This window comes from Amblyomma mixtum, chromosome 5, assembly GCF_055824585.1.
Source record: "Amblyomma mixtum isolate Tamu chromosome 5, ASM5582458v1, whole genome shotgun sequence".
Taxonomy (NCBI): domain Eukaryota; kingdom Metazoa; phylum Arthropoda; class Arachnida; order Ixodida; family Ixodidae; genus Amblyomma; species Amblyomma mixtum.
Window position 1 is genome coordinate 142309398 of NC_143016.1, and position 20419 is coordinate 142329816.

The 20419-nt window shown below is 47.1% G+C and overlaps 1 protein-coding gene across 1 annotated transcript in view; it reads right to left on the minus strand.

The window, feature by feature from the left end:
* Positions 1 to 1437: 1437 nt before the first annotated feature.
* Positions 1438 to 20419, minus strand: part of LOC149343938 (arylsulfatase B-like) — an 89339-nt gene continuing 70357 nt past the window's right edge. The window contains exons 8-10 of the mRNA XM_089547105.1: positions 11489 to 11760; positions 4367 to 4546; positions 1438 to 1578 (exon numbers count right to left, since the gene is read on the minus strand). Coding sequence (XP_089403231.1) covers positions 1438 to 1578; positions 4367 to 4546; positions 11489 to 11760 — 593 coding nt within the window. The remainder of the gene's footprint in view (positions 1579 to 4366; positions 4547 to 11488; positions 11761 to 20419) is intronic.

The window sequence follows — 20419 nt, forward strand, 5'->3', positions numbered from 1 at the left end:
TATCGAGCTGGCATGGCGGAGTGGTTAGCGTGCTCGTCTCGCACTCCGGAGACCCTGGTTCGATTCCGCAACTCGACCATTTTCCTCTTCGGAGTTATTGATTTATTTGGTCTTACTACAAAGGTTAATTAGGCTAATTGGTTAATTAATCAATTAATGAAGCTCAGAGCAATTTACTTGGAGCATCACTTGACGATCTGTTTAATCGGTTGGATGGTTACTAGCCAAAGTACAATATGCCTCGTTTGAAATTCGCGAACAGTGACGTCACAACCATTTCGACCAATTGAAAACACACCATCTGATAGGCGCGGCGGCGGCTCCTCCAGGAGGAGAGGTTCCACGGACCACGCGACGGGAAGTTAGACCTGGCGTAGTATTGCTTTCTCAATAAAAGCGTTTTAGATTTGTTGATTGGTTTATTGGGGTTTAACGTCCCGAAGGATCTCAGGCTATGAGGGACGCCGTAGTGAAGGGCTCCGGAAATTTCGACCACCTGGGGTTGTTTAACGTGCACTGACATCGCACAGTACACGGGCCTCTAGAATTTCGCCTTCATCAAAATTCAGCCGCCGCGGACGGGATCGAACCCGCGTCTTTCGGGTCAGCAGCCGAGCGCCGTAACCACTGAGCCACCGCGGCAAGGCAGGAAGCCATTTGTAACGCATAAACCTGTTCAACAGTGCTTGAAAGCAGGTGCATTGTGCGCTGGCCATCCTTTCCAGCTTCTTGCACTCTGACTCCAAGGGCATAATATCATGCCAGTCTTCTAGTGACACTATACAGACGCATCAAGCTGCACGAAGAAGCAGTGGTGGCATCCGAATCCGCATTCACGGCCGCATGCTCGCACTAGGAAACAACTAAAGTTATCGGCATTAGCACCCAGTTCAGGAATCGTATGACCAAATTGCTCTTCTTTTTCTGTGATCAATTGCCACGAATCGATTAGTGCTCGGTGCTTGGCAGGTTCTCGCCTTGAGCTACTCGTCATTTTATTGAAGAAGGATGGATAGCTGTTCGAGTTGGTAAAAGTTGATTGCCGGTGGTACAACGCGAAACAGACGGAAGCACAAAAGAGACTCCACAGCGCCAGGAATCTGGTGTATCTTGCTTTCGTGCTTTCGTCTGTTTACCGCTGTACCACACACAACGTTATTCTAATTTCAGGGCGTTCCTGTTTCGCTTTCTTTGCGCTGTACCATGAATCTGTGAAGCACAAGTAATAAGAAAATTCGCTAACTATAGAACTCTTGTAGCCGTTCTCAATTGATTTGTTTCTTACCTTGGCCCTGCCCATTCTAATAAGTGGGACGGGGCGTCGTCAAGATGCTTCTCAGCTTTCAGTCCTGGCTCCTCCGTCTACAAACACAAAATAAAGTGGAGCACCTTTACTGATCCCCTTCGATTGAAGAGCTTATGTTTATCGCGCTCTGCTCATAGCGGAGCATCGTCCTTCCAAGTGACCCACGCGCCTCCATGATGTGACGGGAAGGACTCTGGGTCCTGCTTGAGGTTGGTGGGCTTGGCGGCGCCCTTCTTCAACTCTTCAAGACGATCCTGCAGGCGCTCTACCACCTGTAAATAGGGCGAAATTAAAAGGCAGCATTTGGTGTATACATGCTTGCCTTTTCTTCTTCATGTTTTATGCCTCAATGTAATATATCTGTATATCCAACCCACAGCAACTAACTCCACAAGGAGGCGCGAGTCCGCAGTGGGATCGCGGCAGGAGCTGCGTGTCTCCGCCAGCGTGTTGTGGCTCACTGCAGAGACGTTGTCTTTTTTTTTGCGCCGCGAACGATTTCATTAATTATTCTAGCTTCCATATTTCCGCGAGGACTAAAAAGCCATGCTGAAGTCATAGTTCATACCACAGCTGTGATGACAGGCACCATTTTAAGTACTTCATCAAGGAAATGCAAGTATAAGCGCAATGATGGTATTTTTACAGCCTTAAAGTAATTTCAGAGACTTAATACCCTTAAATTCGAAATTGCTGCCGTGAAATTTGTCATCAGAAATCACCTAAAAGCAGATGCTATAAAATGGGGACGCATTCTCATTGCTGAACCAGTGATAGACAATAAATATTATAAAACATAGCAGTTTTTCTTCTTTCTAAACATCTCCCCTTGTGGTGATTTTACTCCTAACAGATGTCTGACTTAAATGCAGAAGTTCAGGCTATTTCTACGAGTTACGTGCGCATGAGGGGTTGCTTTGCCGGGAGGTTTTCAAAAGCTTGCTGTTAGAATTTTAACTATGAAATATAAGTTAACCCTTCACAAATTGCGAGGAGTGTGCGTGTTTCACATACAGAAAAATGGTAAAGCTAAGCTCGGAATGACTCTAGTAATTGAACTACATCACTTTCAAGCCGTTGTGACTAGTTATTTTGTACAAAAAGGGGTACACAGTTCTGCCAATGAGTTCAGAAAGATTTCAAATGTGGCATGTATCGTTTTCCCAGTCTTTTGGACGTATTAGGCAACTTGAAATAAAATTTAAAATCGCTTCAAGGAGTACTGCAAGGCAATTTACTGACGAGAATTGCCGCCACTTGAAGTAAATGGGACACATCTGTCCCGCTGCTGCACAACGGGTTTAACCAACATGCTAGTTAGCCTGTCTTAGCTGAGTTCTGTTACTCTACACCGCTTAAAATGCTACTACGAAAAATAGTCTCTTCTACCTCAAAACGCCCATTTTAAAAAATTGCAAAACTTAGGCAAAACACCCGGTATAAACAAACCATTCAAAAATAACTTTCTCGTTTCACAGAGCACCTCTAAAGGCAGTCAGTCGTTCACCGCTGGCAAATGCCTTTAATGAGAGCATGATACGCATGCAACCTCATTTAGAAGAAGATATGTCTCCAAAACGGCCCGACAGAAGTGTTTGTACCCCGAGCAGACTCTGTATGAGCTGGCAGGTTCTCCGAATGGCACAAAGGTTCTGTTCGAGTCAGATATACTGCCGGGTGCATTATAACTGCTCATAATGCAGCCATTGAAACTAAACAGTATAGACAGGTCTACATTAAAAGACTTCTGAAACGGCAACATTTCCGACAGAAAGCGAACCGCGCACCGTCGCTGATTACCCAGCAGCAATACCGCCAGCACACTACAGCGTCGCCCCTAATTCCTCTCAAACACGGGGTTGCTCTCTGTATAGTAAATCAGCCCACACATGCTCCGTTTCGTAATGGCAAGATCTCGACAAAGGTATAGCTTATTCCTGTACTTTTCTACATGCTTCATTCGGCCTACATAACTTGCCATCGCTTCGGCTCAGCTGCATGGAAAGGCTATTCCGTCTATTGTGTAAAATGAGAGCGGGAAGAGCGACTTAAACACCGTTTATTGCGCAGGACTATGTGTATCCTGCATAAATGAACATTACTTATTGACCTACACTCGCTACTAAGCCGAGCATTTCGAACGAATTACGCAGACCTTTTTCCTCATTTCAAGGTTCACAACACGAGCCTCCCGCACAGAGCTTCCACGCAATAACAACCTGCATTTCCATTTAACATCTCTTGACGAAGACTAAGGCCTTCCTTTAATGCACTGAATAGCTATCAACCTAGCCCGATGTGTTCATTTCAGTGAGTGTTTTTTGGTGCAGTTCGAAAACCCAGCCCTGTCTGCCACATATTTCGCATTCCATCGAAGTGGAGCAAGCAAGCACGTGTTATGAGATTTAAGTGAAAGCAAGTGAAAGTTCACATAAAGCATCTACATCACATGGCTTAAAGTAAGGGAAAAAAAGCCGCAATTTAGATAACAAAGAGTTGTTGAGTTTCATACAAAGCAATTCTACAATACACAATTTGCTCATAATTTTGAAAAGTATGTGTATACAGCTTATCTCCAGCTGAAACGTGGATAATTAATGAAAAAAAAAAACATTTTCGAAACCAGACTAGGCTGACACAAAAAGCAGTCAAAACATCAAAGCAAATGAAAGCAAGTAGGCGGTTTTATATAATGAACAGAAATGAAATTTCTGCAAACTGTTAAAAACGCTCTTATAAGAAAAATGTTTTTACCTGTTGGCACGAGCGCGAATGATCGAAATATTTGGTAGGCCAACTGGGTCAAATAAGGTAGGCGAACACAATTTATTGATTGAAATCCATAATCATTGCGAGGACGTGGAACATACCGCATACCACAAGCAACAATGGTGAGTTTATTGGTGGTGTGCATTTTTACGCAAGTTGATAATTTCGTCTAAGAACAGCATTCAAAGTTGGCAGAATGATAACTACATTTTTTAGAAGGCGGACCTCATAAAGCGAGGCAAGAATGATTTTGCGATCTTTTGAGTATAAGTGAGTAGAAAAAAGACTCACATCAGGATTTTCATCCGATATGTCATGGTACTCGCACGGGTCCGCGATGATGTCATAAAGACAGGCCGCCGCAACGGAGTCACAGGGCTTCTTGGTCGAATTCTCACCGCATTTCACAGGCTCCGAGTAGACGTCATCTCCTAAGCCACATTTTGGGCTCACACCACGGTTGACGAGAACCTTTGTTTAGTAAATGGGAGAAAAAGTATCAGCTTACGGGTTTTTAATTGCCACAGTTGAGCAGTAATATTTACTTGCCGTACACGTTGCGCAGAGATTGGGTATAGTACAAGACTACCGCAAAGCTCTACCAAAGATGCACGCTAAAAAATAGGAAAGAAGCTTGGAGTGTTTTTTTTTTGAGGAATCAAGCTCGTATACCTCATTCCACTGGCCATAATCTTCAACTTGCCCGATTTGCTGCCCCAGAAACAATTTTCTGCCTCCACCAGCAATACGACATACAATTCCCGCTAGGTGGCGCCGCCCTGGTTAGCTGGCTGCCTATCGTGCTCCGCTTTCACCTGCCCCTGGCCTAGTCCAGGGCTTCGCCCGCCCCTGGATTTCCTCTCCATCGATTCAGGAAGGCTTCCGAAGCACGTGGATACCATCGGCATCACGGCCCGCTGCCGAGCTGGCCCTCCAAGCGCCTCCAAAAGTCTGATGCGGCGCGGCGCCTCGCTAACCCTAACGCGCCGCGCCTGCACCTCTGCAATGCAGCGTCTGACGAAGCCCCTGCAGCCCAGACCCACTGATGCCGCCACCGCGGGGCTTGCTGCAACCGCCCACGTCACCGCGCAAAATCCTGTTGCAACCAACACTGTGAGCGACGCTGGGAGCTCCGGATCGACGGCCGCGGCGCAGCCGGCAGCGTTCGTCGTCGCCGCAGCGTCCACTGCTAGCCAACTCCACGCTCTAAGGGACGCCAACACCTTTGGGCCCATAGACGCGTCGCAGCCGCCTGCGTTCGTCGACGCCGCCGGTGCCGCCACGCCTACACCAGCCACATTACCCGCTGACACCAAGACCTGCAGCCCGGCACCAGCGTCGCAGATTGCGCCTCAGGCTGACGATTCGTCGGCAGACATGGACTTCATGGCGTCCCCGGTAGACGACACTCCATCCCCGGAAATCGGCTGGAGCATCATCGGTGCCAGCCGTAAGCCTGCTTCCGCCACCCGACCCCGCTCCGAGCTCATCACTGTTGGCATACAACTCCCTCCTGGTACCCTCAATCCCAAGCTGCCTCTCTACGACGTGCTCGCCGCAGTCACCTCCGCTGCACAACTTTCCTCCAAGACCAGTGCAGACATCACCCTTCAGGTTAAGCCAGCCCAAACCTTGTGTTTTTAAAAACTCATTCTCCTCTCACCGCCCACCTCCTACTTTCTATCACGCACCTTCACCTTCACGGTAAGCCTGCAAGCATCAAAACTTATTCCCCCCATCCTCCAATCTCATGCCTCGGCGTCATCCATAACGTCGGTGGCCACTTCACTCCTGATGAGCTCATGCATGATCTAGAGTCTTTCAAAACGGATATTCTCGCTGCTCGCATGATGGGATCCACTCAATCAGTGCTCATTACGTTCGCTGGTACCGTCATCCCCCACTTTGTTTATTTCAAACGCGTTGCTTTCCGATGCCGTCCTCATAAACCCAAGCCTCCCACCTGCACCCGTTGTCTCACTCTATGCCACCGCGCCCGCCAATGCCCCCAGCACAGCGTTCCGGCCAAGTGCCGTCGCAGTGCTGCTCCTCTAACCGCTGACCCTTCCGCTCATGTGTGTACCCAGCCCTGGTGCGTTCATTGCCAGGTAAACACCCACCCCTCCCTCGACCCCACTTGCCCCTTCCTCCTTGCTAAACAACGCGACTGTGCTAAAACTGCATACCTCCGACGCCTAGCTTTGCGCCGGGCCACTCAACCCACCACCCCCTCCTCCTCCTCCTCTAATCATGAATCTCCATCAGCTCCGATCACGTCACCACCAGGCTCCTACGCCGCCATAGTTAAAGGATCCTCGGTGCCAGCGTCCCTCTCTTCCACTACACCACCTTGTCCATCCTTGATTGACGAGAGCCGCTCCTTCGACCTCCGGCTGGCAAGGCTGGAACGCCAGCAGCGAGAGCAGCAGCGCATTTCCCACGATCTACAACAGCAGATACATGCCTTGACTCAAACCCTCCAGACAACCACCTCCTCTCTTACCTCACAGCTTAGCAAGCTAAATGAGCACCTTGCCACGTTCACCACTCCCTCCTCCAGCGCCCAGGTCACCCCTTTGGCTGACCTTGTCGAAACCACCACACAGGCACATCACACTCGCTTGGTTCAGCTGGAAACTTCGGTTCTCCAGATTCTTACCACCCTCCAAGCACAATCAAAGCAATTGGAATCCTTCACCTCTATGCTCCAATCCGTCCATGAGTCACTTCACCCGGCAAAAAAGAAGGAACGCGTACCATCGCGTTCCTCTCCACTATCATAATTGCGTTTGGCGAGGACCTCGAGATTGTGCAGTGGAACTGCCGAAATCTTTGCCACAATAAGACCCCCCTCCACCAGTATCTACTCACCCGCCCCTCTCTGCCTCATTTTCTCCTTCTCCAGGAGACCCGGACGGCCCGCAGTGTCCCAGGCTACCGCGCCTACCATGCCACTACGGCCACACCACTTGCGTCTATTTATGTACGCAGTGACGTGCTCGTAGAGCAAATTGACATGCCCTCCACCCTCCTTAAATATTTAGTTGGTGTGGTTTATTACCACCCATCTTCCCGCATCTCACTCGTCCTTTTGTCTTTTTACAACCCCCCTGTCACTTTCTCTTTATTCTCTGCTCTGGGCAAATTCCTTCACTCTCTTCCTTCTACCTCCCATATCCTCTTTGGTGGTGACTTTAATGCCCCTCACACACTCTGGGGCTACCCACAAACCCTCAAACCCGGCCGCCTCCTCCATTCTCTGTCCCAGGAACGCCACCTCACCCTTCTTAATACCCCTGGCTCTCCTACTCGAGCGGGCACTGCCTCACAACGCCCCACGACACCCGACATCACTTTCTCTCGGGGTTCACTTTCCTTTCACTGGCAGGTGACAGCCGAAACTCTTCTAAGTGACCACTTTCTCATCCATATCACCACCTCTCTTTCCCACATCCCTCGCTGTCATCCGGTTATTCATACTGACTGGCATGCTTTTCGCACTAATCTCGCCTCCTACTCCTTTCAATCCTACGACGACTGGACGTCGCGCATCTCTGCAGCGCTCACGTCCAGTAGCCGTCGCGTTCGCTCTCGTTACCCAATCCAAGACCCAGATCCTCACGTTCTCCGTTTATGGCGTCGCCGTAAACGTCTTCAACGCTCCTTTCGCTCCCAACCACACAATGCCCAACTTTCCTCCCGGATCACTGCTCTGCGGGCCGAGATCGTCGCCCACTGCGCCTCCCTCGAGCGCTCTCGTTGGAGTGCTCTTTGTGATGGCCTTGATTCTGCATTGCACTCGCGATCCGCATGGTCTTTTTTTAAATCCGTCCTTGGCACTAAGCCTGCCCTTGCTCCCACTCTAGCTAAAGCCCTCACTCAGGGGACTCCCTCCGATGTTTTTGATCAACTCGCCTCTCTCTACCTCCTGCCCCCTCTGGCATCCTCCTACCCGGTGTACTCAGGTGGACCTAACCCCGATCTGGACCAATGCTTCACTCTCCGGGAGCTCGAATCTGCTCTGGCTGCTAATGCTACACACTCGGCTCCCGGTGAGGATGCCATTACATACACAACACTTCGTAACCTTTAGTAAAACGAGCTTCTGGGCAAGTTGGTTACTTTGCTTCCACATCACTGCAGCGCAAAGAAGACGAGCACAAAGGAAGAAAACACTTACGACACGGACAAACGCTGCTCACAACTGATTTTATTTCGCCAGCAATGGGAAATATAAAGATTCCGCTGCTAATGCGCGCGCAGGAAAGTACACATGCCATGAATAACAACGATACATTATACATCAGATACATCTTATCGTGTGGCAGAGAAAAGATCACATTCCCCTTTGTACAAATGAATAGAGGTATCGCTTACACAAAAATCACCCTTTTTCTTTATATGGTACGCTTCTAGTAGTTCACGTGAACTACTAGAAGCGTACCATATAAAGAAAAAGGATGATTTTTGTGTAAGCGATACCTCTATTCATTTGTACAAAGCGGAATGTGATCTTTTCTCTGCCACACGATAAGATGTATCTGATGTATAATGTATCTTTGTTATTCATGGCATGTGTACTTTCCTGCGCGCGCATTAGCAGCGGAATCTTTATATTTCCCATTGCTGGCGAAATAAAATCAGTTGTGAGGAGCAGCGTTTGTCCGTGTCGTAAGTGTTTTCTTCCTTTGTGCTCGTCTTCTTTGCGCTGCAGTGATGTGGAAACTTCGTAACCTTCCTGACTGCGCCAAAGAATTCCTCCTTCAAACCGACAATGAGGCCTGGGAGAGCGGCTGCTTGCCGAGCTCCTGGACATCCTCCCTTATTTCTATGATTCCAAAGCCGGGCAAACCTCCCTCTCTCTCTAACCTCCGCCCAATCTCCCTGACGTCGTGCGTTGGTAAGATCCTTGAGCGAATGGCTCTGACCCGCCTCTCTGATTTTCTTGAGGCACGGGAGTTCTTCCCCCATTTTCTCATTGGCTTCCGACGCCGCGTCTGTGCACAGGACATGTTTCTGATTCTCCAGCAAACGTTTCTGTCCCCTACACCCACTCAAATTTACGCACTTGTGACCGTCGATGTTCGCAAGGCCTTTGACGGTGTTTGCCACGATCACATCCTTTCTCAACTCGCTTCTTTGGATTGTGCCTCCCGCATGTACTCCTATATCCGCTCATTCCTCTCTAAACGTGTGGCTCGCTTTCGAGTAGATACCCACTTGTCTAACCCACACCACCTCACCCGTGGCACTCCTCAAGGTGCTGTTCTCTCTCCTACCCTTTTCAATCTCGCTATGGCCCCTCTCGCCTCCCAGCTAGCTGAAATTCCCGACCTGCATCATATATTTTACGCCGATGAAATCATACTCTGGCGTTCATCTGGCTCTCCGGGTCACGTACAGGACACCCTGTAACGTGGCCTAGATCTCATCGACTCCTTTCTCACCACCGCTGGCCTCTCTCCTGCTCCTGAGAAATCCGAGCTTCTCCTTCTCAGCCATTCCTCCTACCAGCGCTCACACAACCACTTCGTCTGTCTCCACCTTTCTGGCTCTCCCATTCCTGTCGTCACACAGTGCAAAGTTCTTGGCTTCCCTTTGCATGCGGCTAAGAATGTGCAAGCCCTCCACCGCGCTGTCACCACCTGCCACTCTGTAACTCACCTCCTGCGGCGCGTGGTCACTCGACGCTCAGGTCTCCACGAGGCTCACGCGTGCCGAGTTGCCCACGCGCTGGCCCTCAACAAGGTCTCAACTCAGACTCAACTTAACGCTCTCGAGACTGCCCGTGTGGGCCTCTACAAGGGAGCTCTCAACCTCCCTATCACTACCTCTACCACTAAGCTCTTTGCCACAGGCCTCTTCCATCCTCTTCGTTCTCTTCTCAGTCTCCATCGTGACTGGCAGCTCGCCCGGCTTTCCCTTACCCGTCAGGGTCAGTGGTTATTGACTCAAGCGGGTATCTCGCCCATTCCAATCTCCCCGTTTACCTTTCCTATTCCAACCCCCGCTCCCAATCTTCGTATCCTTCCCCTCCCGACCAACATGTCCCCCGTCCTGCACGCCGGACGTCGTTATGCGGCCGCACAGCACCATTCCCCTCTCTTTGATACCCAGGGTGTAGCTTACACGGATGCCTCTTTCGTGGATCCTCGAGGTTCCTGCGGCTACGCCCTGTACCATCCACACCTCCCTGCTCCTAAAACCCACACCAGCGGGCCGTATCTACACCCTCCAGACGCATTGTCCCTCGAGGTTCTCGCCATTGCGCATGCCCTCCTTCCCTCTCTCCAAGAGTACACAGTCTATTCAGACTCACAAGCCGCTATACACCACATAGAGAAACGCACCCTGACCCCTTCTCTCCAACAGGAGGTCGAACGAGCGGTCTCCGCACTGCAGCCTTCCATCGTTTTCCTCCGCTGGGTCCCTGGGCATTCAGGGATTGACGGCAATGAGCAGGCCCATCAGCTCGCCCGCGACACACTTTTCCGGGCACCGTTGATCCCCTGGCCCAAGCCCTCGGAGGACGGTGGGAGACTCACCCTTCGCCGGACCATAAAAGAGGTCTACCTTGAGCTCCGCCTCGACAAACGCCTTTACCCTCCCCCTCATCCATCACTCACGGTGCCGGAGTCTCGCCTTCTTCGGCACATTCAGATGAATGCAGTTATCACCCCGTCCCGCCTCTTCCTCTATCGCTATCGATCGGACCCTTCCTGTCCCAACTGCCCCTGTATCTATGCGGACCTGGCCCATTGCCTCTTCTATTGCCCGGCTGCTCAGCAGTCGGGTTCTTTCCCCCCACTCTCTCTATCCATCACCACCTGGCTCGACTGGCTTGGCGCTGAAGGGGAAGAACAGCGGCTTCTGGTCGCCCAGGCGGTCGACATGCTCGGCCTTTAAATTATGGTCGAATAAAAGTCTTTTACTACTACTAATTCTACTACTACTACTACTACTACTACTACTACTACTACTACTACTACTACTACAATGAAATGTCTTTTGCCATAGGATTACCACTTTCTACCGCCCAGCGCGCTTTCTGAAAGCTGCAACAGATCATCTTTGATCGTAAAATGACGCCATAACAATCGCACATGCTTTTTTCGTACCAATCCACCGCTTCCGTAATACCTGAACTGAATTAAAACAGTGCAACGAACGAAAAAAATTGTTACTCAACAACCTCTTGATTCATGGCTCTTTCATCATTTGAATTCTACATCGGCGCCACTTAGCGCCGCTCTCTGTGAAGGACTTCTCACGTATGCTTTCCTCTAATGTCTCCTCAAGCCAGCACTGCTAAACACCGCACATCCAAAAAAAAAAGGGTCCTCTACGTGCAGCTTTCAGAAAGTATGGAGCTCTTTTCCTACAAGTGAATTGTATTTTTACGTCGTTACAAACCTTGTAAGCCTGAGAACTCTGGCAGCTTTGACGTGCGCGTTCAGCCTCCTGCGCTGCTGGCTCTCGTGCACCGGGTATGTTGATCCAGTGCGACACACCACCCGGAAACCGGCCAAAGATGAGCTTATATCGGTCCTGGATGATAGCCGCATTGTTATCAACTGGGTTTATGTTCAAGAGGACCTCGCTTCGGGGTGCAGCATTCCCGGGATTCTGCAGAGCCTGCAAGTGGCTGACGCCGTCGATTCCAGCCAGCCGTGACAAGTCCCCACCTATGTGAATCATAATTTGTGGAAACGGCTGGTCACAGATTTGGACAGGCAGGGCACAAGAAAATCTGCGGATAGCTACTCACGCGCATCGGTGGGATCAAATTGGTTGCGTTTCGTTAGGCATTCATAATAATAATAATAATAATAATAATAATAATAATAATAATAATAATAATAATAATAATAATAATAATAATAATAATAATAATAATAATAATAATAAATTATTTATTTGAAAAATTACACAGTACAAATACGAGCCTGCCCAAGCCAACAATGGGCTTGTGGAGCTGTGCTCGGCAGAATGGAGCAAGCCAGAGAACAGTACAGTTAATTAATACTGCACAAATTTGCAATGAAATTAAAAAAAGCAATGAGAAAAGGCGGGGGGGGGGGAAGGGAAAAAAGAAAAGAAACAAAATTACACATACAAATCAAAGATAGCAGATTTCACTTCTTTCCGAGTGCTGAAAGAAAAAACATTATCTGGCAGGTCGTTCAACACATCAGGTACATAAAAGGCACGGACACGTTTACCATATCTTGTCCGTACTCTGGGCAAGGTAAAGCGGTCGCGTGGACGTAATGCTCTGGCGGGGACATACGGGAGGCAGAACTCATTGTTCCATATATACATAAGGATCACAGTTTCTTTGAATAATAGCCTGAACGAAGGCATGTGCGAGCATGAAAAAAGATTGGAATTATTAGTAATGTGCACACCATACATCACAGCCCGAATTATAGATTTTAGTAAAGAATTCACTTTGTTGCGCCAAAACACTGAACAAAAATAAAAAGAACAAATTCCATACCGCAGCACACTGTACGCCAATGCATGAGCTATTGTTTTCCTTATGTAAATTGGGCATAGTGTTTTAATAGAATATATCAGGCAGGCTATTTTGCGCTGCCTTTCACAAACGTTAGTCAAATGAGTGTTCCAGGACATGTTAGAATCGAAATGGACACCGAGATAATTGACACTTGAGAGGTATGGAATAGGAGAGCAAGAGCAACTGTTACACAGGGGAGAAGGAAGAAACACTGGAGTGATGACAGAAACAGATTTCAGCGGATCGTGAAAACAGGCTAATTTAGTTTTATTTTGGTTAATAGAAATTAAGTTGTTACGGTACCAACTGATAACATTTACAGTGTCAGTTTGTAATTCAGCCACGGCTTGATGGTAATTAGTATTGCGCGTTACTAAAAGCGTGTCATCTGCGTATTGAAACACCCGACAGTGAAAAATTGCTTGACTGAGATCATTAACGTACAGGTTGAATAAAAGGGAAGCTAAGATCGACCCCTGGGGAACTCCAGCGGTCAACTTTCTAGGTTTGCTTTTAATATTTCCGAAAACTATTACTTGGATTCGACCGTGCAAATAATTCTCAAGGAAAGTTAGGAAGGGCCCTCGGAAGCCATAGCTATGAAGTTTACGAAGTAATATTTCATGGTTTACGGAATCAAAAGCTTTTGATACATCTAGAAATAATGCACAAGCGAATGCACTACTTTCGAGAGTACTATTAAGGAAATCGGTTAATTCATCTAATGCTAACCTAGTGGCACGCCCGCAAGTAAATCCGTATTGATTAGGCGATAGTATGTTGTGCGCATCAATGAAGCTCTGCATTACGCGAAAAATATGTTTTTCAAGTATCAGAGCCATGCACGAAAATATCGAAATGGGTCTGTAGTTTGTGGCAACATTAACCTGTACGCTTTTGAAAAGAGGAACTACAAGCGCTTCCTTGAGGCCAGGCGGTATTACTTGTGTGGCTATAATGTTATTTATAATTGCTAAAAGAACATTCTTCAGGGCCTCGAAATTTCATCGAAGGACGTCCACAGACACACCATCTAATCCAACCGACTTGCGCTGTTTAAAGTTGAATAAGATATGACGAATATCATCTTCAGTACAGTCAGGCAGGAAGGCAGACTCAACCACCGATTGTGGCATACAATAACTAGCCGTATTACAGGACAAACTTGTTACAGTAGACGAGAAAAGGGAATTAAATTGGTCTGCTAACGTTATTGATGGTGGACCTAAATTCTACTTGTTTGCGCTTGTTTGTTTGCGTGTTTCTTCCCCTATCTTAGTTTTTCGCGCTGTACATAATGTTGAACCTTCACCAACTCGCCCAGTTTTCTGTTCTTCTTAGCAATAGTTTGGTATGCGCCTTTCCGGGGACGACCCCTTAATTCGTTAACCACAGACCAAGCCCTGTACGGGTTATTCCTAAACTCAGAAACTTTACCTTGGAAGTGCTTTCGCCTGGCACCTCTAAGCACAGCAGTGACTTTATTGCGAGCCATCTTATAAGATTCACGAAGATGCTGATTATTAGGGGAGCGACGACAACGCGCCCAGGCCAGTTTTTTTTCAGCTATCGCGGTTAGAACATTTCCATTTATCCACGGGCATCCCGGCTTTCGTTGCTTTAAGACGACTACGTTTTTGCAAGAGTGCACTGTCTGCGTATAAACGGTAATAAAAGATTCATACACGTGACTGGCAGGAACTTTTGCAAGGAAAGATTTCCAATCATAGCGTTGCAACAACAAGTCCAGCTTTCTTTTATCAACAACCTCTATCTGTGATAGCGGGTTGTTAGCCGCAGCATACTGAGACGATAGAAAGCTACACCCAACTAAGAAGTGATCGGATAGCTTTTGCTCAATAATAAACGGAAATACCTGGTCGTTCTCAGTGCGAACGTTGACGTGATCTATGCATGAAGACACAAGTGATGCACCCAAAATTTCGACACGTGTGGGAAGGTTGATAATGGATTCTATTCCAACGTCAGCAAGCGTGTTCAAGTAATCAGCTACAATGTGCCGCTCTTTGTTCAGCACGTCAATGCTAACATCACCTATCAAGCACACGTGACCAGATGGAAAAGCAAGTAGACGCAATTCATCTACCAACTTTCTGACACTTTGATTTGGCGGCCTAATAAATAGCGAGCAATGTGATGACAAAAGATTGTGTGTGAATACGAAGGACTAGCGATTCAGCACTTGTGAAGATTATGTTCAGAGGACTTGAAATCCAACCATTTTTAATAAAGATGGCAATTCCACCACCACGGCCGTCTTTGCGCGTCAAAAAATGATTGTGATAACCTTGGAGTTGAAACAGACCAGTATGTTCCTGCCCAATATTAATTTCAGTTAAGACGAAAACATCAGCTAAATCACGTACTGCACCAGCGTGGACACAAAATTCATTCCAGTGCTTGCGAAGACTGCGCACGTTTACATGAAAAACAGTGAAAGTGCCTTCGCCTGGTTTTAAAAAAACAGAAAGGGAAGGAAAGTCTCGAAATTCTTTGCACAAAGCCATGAATGAAGGAAAAAGATTACAACAGACAAAGCGGATAATAGAAGAGGTCAGACTAGCCGAGACAAGTCACAAGGGCTCATTATGCGCACGACTGGGTCACCCTCCTTCTTTCGGGCATAAATTTTGCCATGTTTCACCCATACGAACTTGAAATCGGCCTCCTTGGCCTTAGTCTTGTCTCCCAGAACAATTCTCTGTTGTATTTCGTCAAGTTTTCGACAAAGAAAACAGAGGGCATTTTCCTTCGCCAGAGATTCCAGTTTCTTTCGCTTTGCCAGGCAGCTGTCACGTATGCCTGCCGAAAGGAAGCGCACTAAAACTGGCGCTGGTTTGCTCTTCCTGGGCAACCGGTGCACAGCTACTACATGGCCTGGCAGGAATGAATCAATGCCTAGTTGTGCGGCCAGTTCAGTAACAGTAGTAGTCAAGTTTTCACTAGGAAATCATCGTCATTAGGTCAACTATGCCATCTACAAGGCAAGGGCCTCTCCCGTATCTATGTAATTAACGCTATCCCGAGCAAGGCGCGGAAACCTTATCGCGCCAAACGCCGCCCCTGCTTTTGCTTGCGATCTCTAAGAATTCAGACCATCGACTTTTTTGCACTCGCATGACATGCCCTACCCAAGCTCCCTTCTGTCCGTCAGGGCGAAAAACGCCTCTTAAAGGTACACATCATTTTCCTTTCCACAACTGGCTGCGCTGACCTCCATTCAAGTTCAGCCTAACAGCCGGTAAGCAACAGCTGTTACAGACTTTCTTCTTGAGGTATATTGGTAAAAAGCCGGTCATGACTTTTGAGTATCTATAAGCTTACCTCCACCGCATAGTGGTTCTCCTCGCTAATCCACTCTCGCCATCCGGATGTTCGGTCACTACCCGAGTATAATATAGATATATAACCTCACAACTTCCAACTCCTCAACGGGTATCTAAGTATCTTTTCTGTTATGAAGCTGCTGAATATTGCGTAAGCTTTCTTCATAACACTTCAGCCCACCTTTCTGCTGGTTCTTTCTAGGTTCTTGATCATGCATTGCAGTATTTCCCCTTGGGTAGTTATTAAGGCAATGCAGTCAGCGACTAGCAGAAAACTAAGGTAATCTCTATCAACTCTTATCCCAAATTCTTCATCATTCAGTTCTCTGAATTCCTCCAGAAAATACGCGGTGAATAGCACGAGATAATTGTGCGTCTCCCTTTTTGACACCATTCCATTCCTATATCTCTTTCTGCAAGGAGCACTATGATGGCTGTAAAGCCGACATAGATATTGTTTCCAGAGGTTTAGCATGGATCTTCAACACCTTGATTCTGTAGCCTGCATGATTGCCAGTGTTTCCACTAAGGCTTCCGCGTTTGGTTTCCAGCCCGTGTGGCTGCGCAGTTCTTGCTATTTTTGTTTTTGCACTGTGCCTAGCTGATTTTTCTGATTGTGAAAGCTTAGATATGCATCGCTGTCACAATAAACTTCAGTTGGAGTTTGCACCTGTGTGTGTGTGTGTGCGTGTGCGTGTGCGCGTGTGTGTGTGTGCGTGTGCGCGTGCGTGTGTGTGTGTGTGTGTGTGTGTGTGTGTGTGTGTGTGTGTGCGCGCGCGTGTGTGTGTGTGTGTGCGCGCGCGCGTGTGTGTGTGTGTGCGTGTGTGTGTGTGTGTGTGTGTGTGTGTGTGTGTGTGTGTGTGTGTGTGTTGCCTCGTCCTGTGCGTTGTGTGCGCAACACATTTCCATAAAAAATGCTTTCTCGATGCCTGTAAAGGTCATACACATAGGTGCCTGTTATAAATTCAGTATTTCGTTACGGACAGTGGGCTCACGGGTGTGTAGTTTTTCAGATGCGTGGAGTCCACTTCCTTGTCTAATAAAAGCAGACAAAGGATAATTTAAGTTGTACTGTATCGATAAGGCACCGCGTTCTAATCACAAAGCTCCCGCTCTCACGGCAACCAGAGTTTCTATTCAAAGACACCAAAACTACGAAATACAGCTGTTCGCTTCAGTGGCCAATTTCGAAACAAAACAATGGAAGCGTTGACAGCGATTTCTAGGAGCGGATGCCACATGCTAAGTCAAAGCGCCATGCACATAAAATTGATAGCAACACGTAGATGTGCCGAGCAGCTTCATGAATTCATGAGTTTAAATGCCATACACTGGCCGAAGAAATTTATTTAAAGCCAGTTTTCTCTGCAATAAATGTGTCTTTGACTCCTTGATTGAGGAAGGCAGTCGAAAATCAGAAGAGGGACAAAAGCAAAGAGGGTGAACGTCTTATATGCTTTTATTCTGCGCGATGTCCAGTTCTGCTTGGATCAAGTACTGAATTTTTGGGCATAAATTTTTCATACTGTAACAATGTAAGGTACTGTGATAGAAAGATTGAAGGTATCGATGAGTACCAAAATATTTTCTTTTATGTTTGTCCTTCGCTTGCATTGAGTAGTTGAGACTACCATAGAAAAACAATGAGGCACTTTTTTGACGATAGCAAACGCGTTAATAGCAAAAATTGCAAGCCTGTTTCTCCTGAATGACCCTTTTACAAAATGTTAGCCTTTTCTAAAGATTCTGGTACACTCTAGGTCTCGAAGCGTTCCGCATACACGAAGGCCATTTTTTCGAGCAAAATCTCCCTTCAACAGACCTGCGCTTACCTCAGCCTCACCAGATGCCTTCCCGCTTCGCGCTAGGTTATAAAGCCAGCTTTCTTTATCTTTACTGGAAGGATGTCATACGTCATTATGGTCTCCATGCGTCATTCATACATCATTATCATCTCCATTATTTCGGCTACTGTATAAAGCTGAGAAGAAATACTCGACGGCCCTATCTAATACAGATTTTTAATGAGAGTGCCGTGCTGTCCGTGGCAGGATACAACTGATTTTTTCAATGTCTATTTTCCTCTTGACCGCTTTTATGCTACCTCTGTTTGTTTAGAGCACATTCCATTCGCCCATGCTCTCAATATTATGCATTGCTATGCCAGCTATCTTGCGCTTATTGATTAATATTTACAGTTCTGAGACATCGATTCTTTCACAGAGGCATACAGGTATTATTATTTTGGGGGGTTCTATATTAGATGTTTCGTATACTGAGAGCTTTCCCATATCCTGCGCAGCGACTCTGCTCTCAGCTTTGATTGCACTCTCGGTGATGCGATTTGAGAGGTTACCATTAATCTTCTTAACCCCGCAGTCCTCATGCGCGGTTTAAAATTGAAAGACACACTTAAAGACGGCCTTAAGCGGAAGGCGCAATACCGTCAATGAGTTAATCACCAAATGCTTTTGCTATTCGCATATTAAAAGGCCATTGTTCCTACTTGCCTATTTCGACAGGAATAATTTTGGTTTCTTTCACGTTGTACTACTTCAGTCCGGTATCAGATGTCGTATTATACTATGTCACGATTTTTGAACGCCATATGTGCTCGCAACGTACCGATAGAAAATTGTAGCCTCCGTTCCATTAAAGTTTGGTTGCCGCAATAACTATTTCTATATGAATGATAAAAATGAGATACTATATATTATGTGGCTATTTTTTCTTTCCCTTATGTTTGTTTTTAAAGTGTCAGAGTGTAAATTGATATCCCATTAATTCAGTATGCTGTAGGTCCGCTATATGCCATGTAGTCAACTCTACTCTAGTGAAGCGAAAATTTTTCCAATTTTTCTTGAGTCTTTATGATGTGAACAAAAACGAAATAAATGTAATTTGCGGAGTGGGTACTTTTCTAATATACATTCATAGGTCTCTGGAGGTCCTTACATCACTCCTGACGTAGTGGTGCAGCGGTTAAACGAGTCAACACTGCTCTTCGATGGTAGGCGCTGCCTCCGGTAGTGCTACTGACCGATCTAAGTGACTCACTTGACATCTAGTTTGCTCGCCACGGCAGTTTTTCGCGGGTGTTTTGCTCACGGCTAACGGCACTAACTACAGCGCGAGAATTTCTGTGACATGAACTACTTAATGGTTTGGTTCATTGGGGTTTAACGTCCCAAAGCGACTGAGGCTATGAGAGACGCCGTAGTGAAGGTCTCCGGAAATTTCGGCCCCCTGGGGTTCTTTAACGTGCACTGACATCGCACAGCACACGGGCCTCTAGAATTTCGCCTTCAAGAAATTCAGCCGCCGCGGCCGGGATCGAACCCGCGTCTTTCGGGTCAGCAGCCGAGCGCCGTAACCACTGAGCCACCGCGGCGGAAACTCCTTAATGGTAGCGCGTTAAAAAGAAATATCTGTTGTGAAGCGTATCCTGAACTACTCTACTTTCCACATTACCGCTAACTAATTGATGGACATTTTCTTATGTGCTGGTGTCTTCCCTTACCTCTTCATGCTTAGCCTAATTCCAAACCCTATGATTTTGCGGTCACTGCACCTCACATTAACGCGCACCTCCCTATCCTGCACGCAGTCTGAATGCGCGTAGAGCAGGGACTCTTTCATAGTTATTCTCGGCGTGCGGGCTCTTCCGCGTTCACTCAAGGGTTTCCCTTTTTCAGAAGAAGATATTCATGATCCGCTAATTATGGCGGTCTATGAGTTCTACTAATAGCTCCCAGCTTTCATTCCTACATCTTGTGCCAGCCATAACTACCTACTTGCCTGTCCTTCTGCCTGCATCTTGCCTACCTAGCGATTGAAGTTGCCCCTCACTACAGGGTACTGTATTTGCACGGCACTCATTCCCGATTCCATGATTCCGTACAACACTTATATTTGTACCTCTTAGTAAACTTAATTGCAATAATTGCCACCCTGTCGTTGGCGCTGTAGAATTTGTTAGGTTGAGAGCTTTATCCTCTTTGATCTAGAATACCACGGTACTCCTCGCCTGTCCGCTGAGACACTATAATATACGCGCCCGCCCTTTAACGCTGCATTTCTTTTCTTTGTCCTCCTAACTTAGTCGAGCCCTTTCATATCATATTTAATGCCAGCTAATTCTTCAACAGCACTAATAGCTAGTACTAGGACCAGGAGGGCTATTATTCCTCCTATGATCTATCTTCTGCGCTTTGTACATTTACCTTAAGAGAGATGCACCTTTTTTTTGCCCACGCCGGCCGGTACGCCGCCAACAGCAGAATAACGGCACAGTTAGTAATGTAAACTCCCCATTGGGGGTATTGTGCCCTCTATTATTAAACCGAGTTTAAAGAGAGCAGCTCAGTGACTGTGGATACAGCAACCAGCTTGATTGTCAATCGTGGAGGTTGGATCCACGGCACTGCCATGTTTTAACTTCTGAGCGCGTGGTGGATGATAAAGTTTCATGGAATG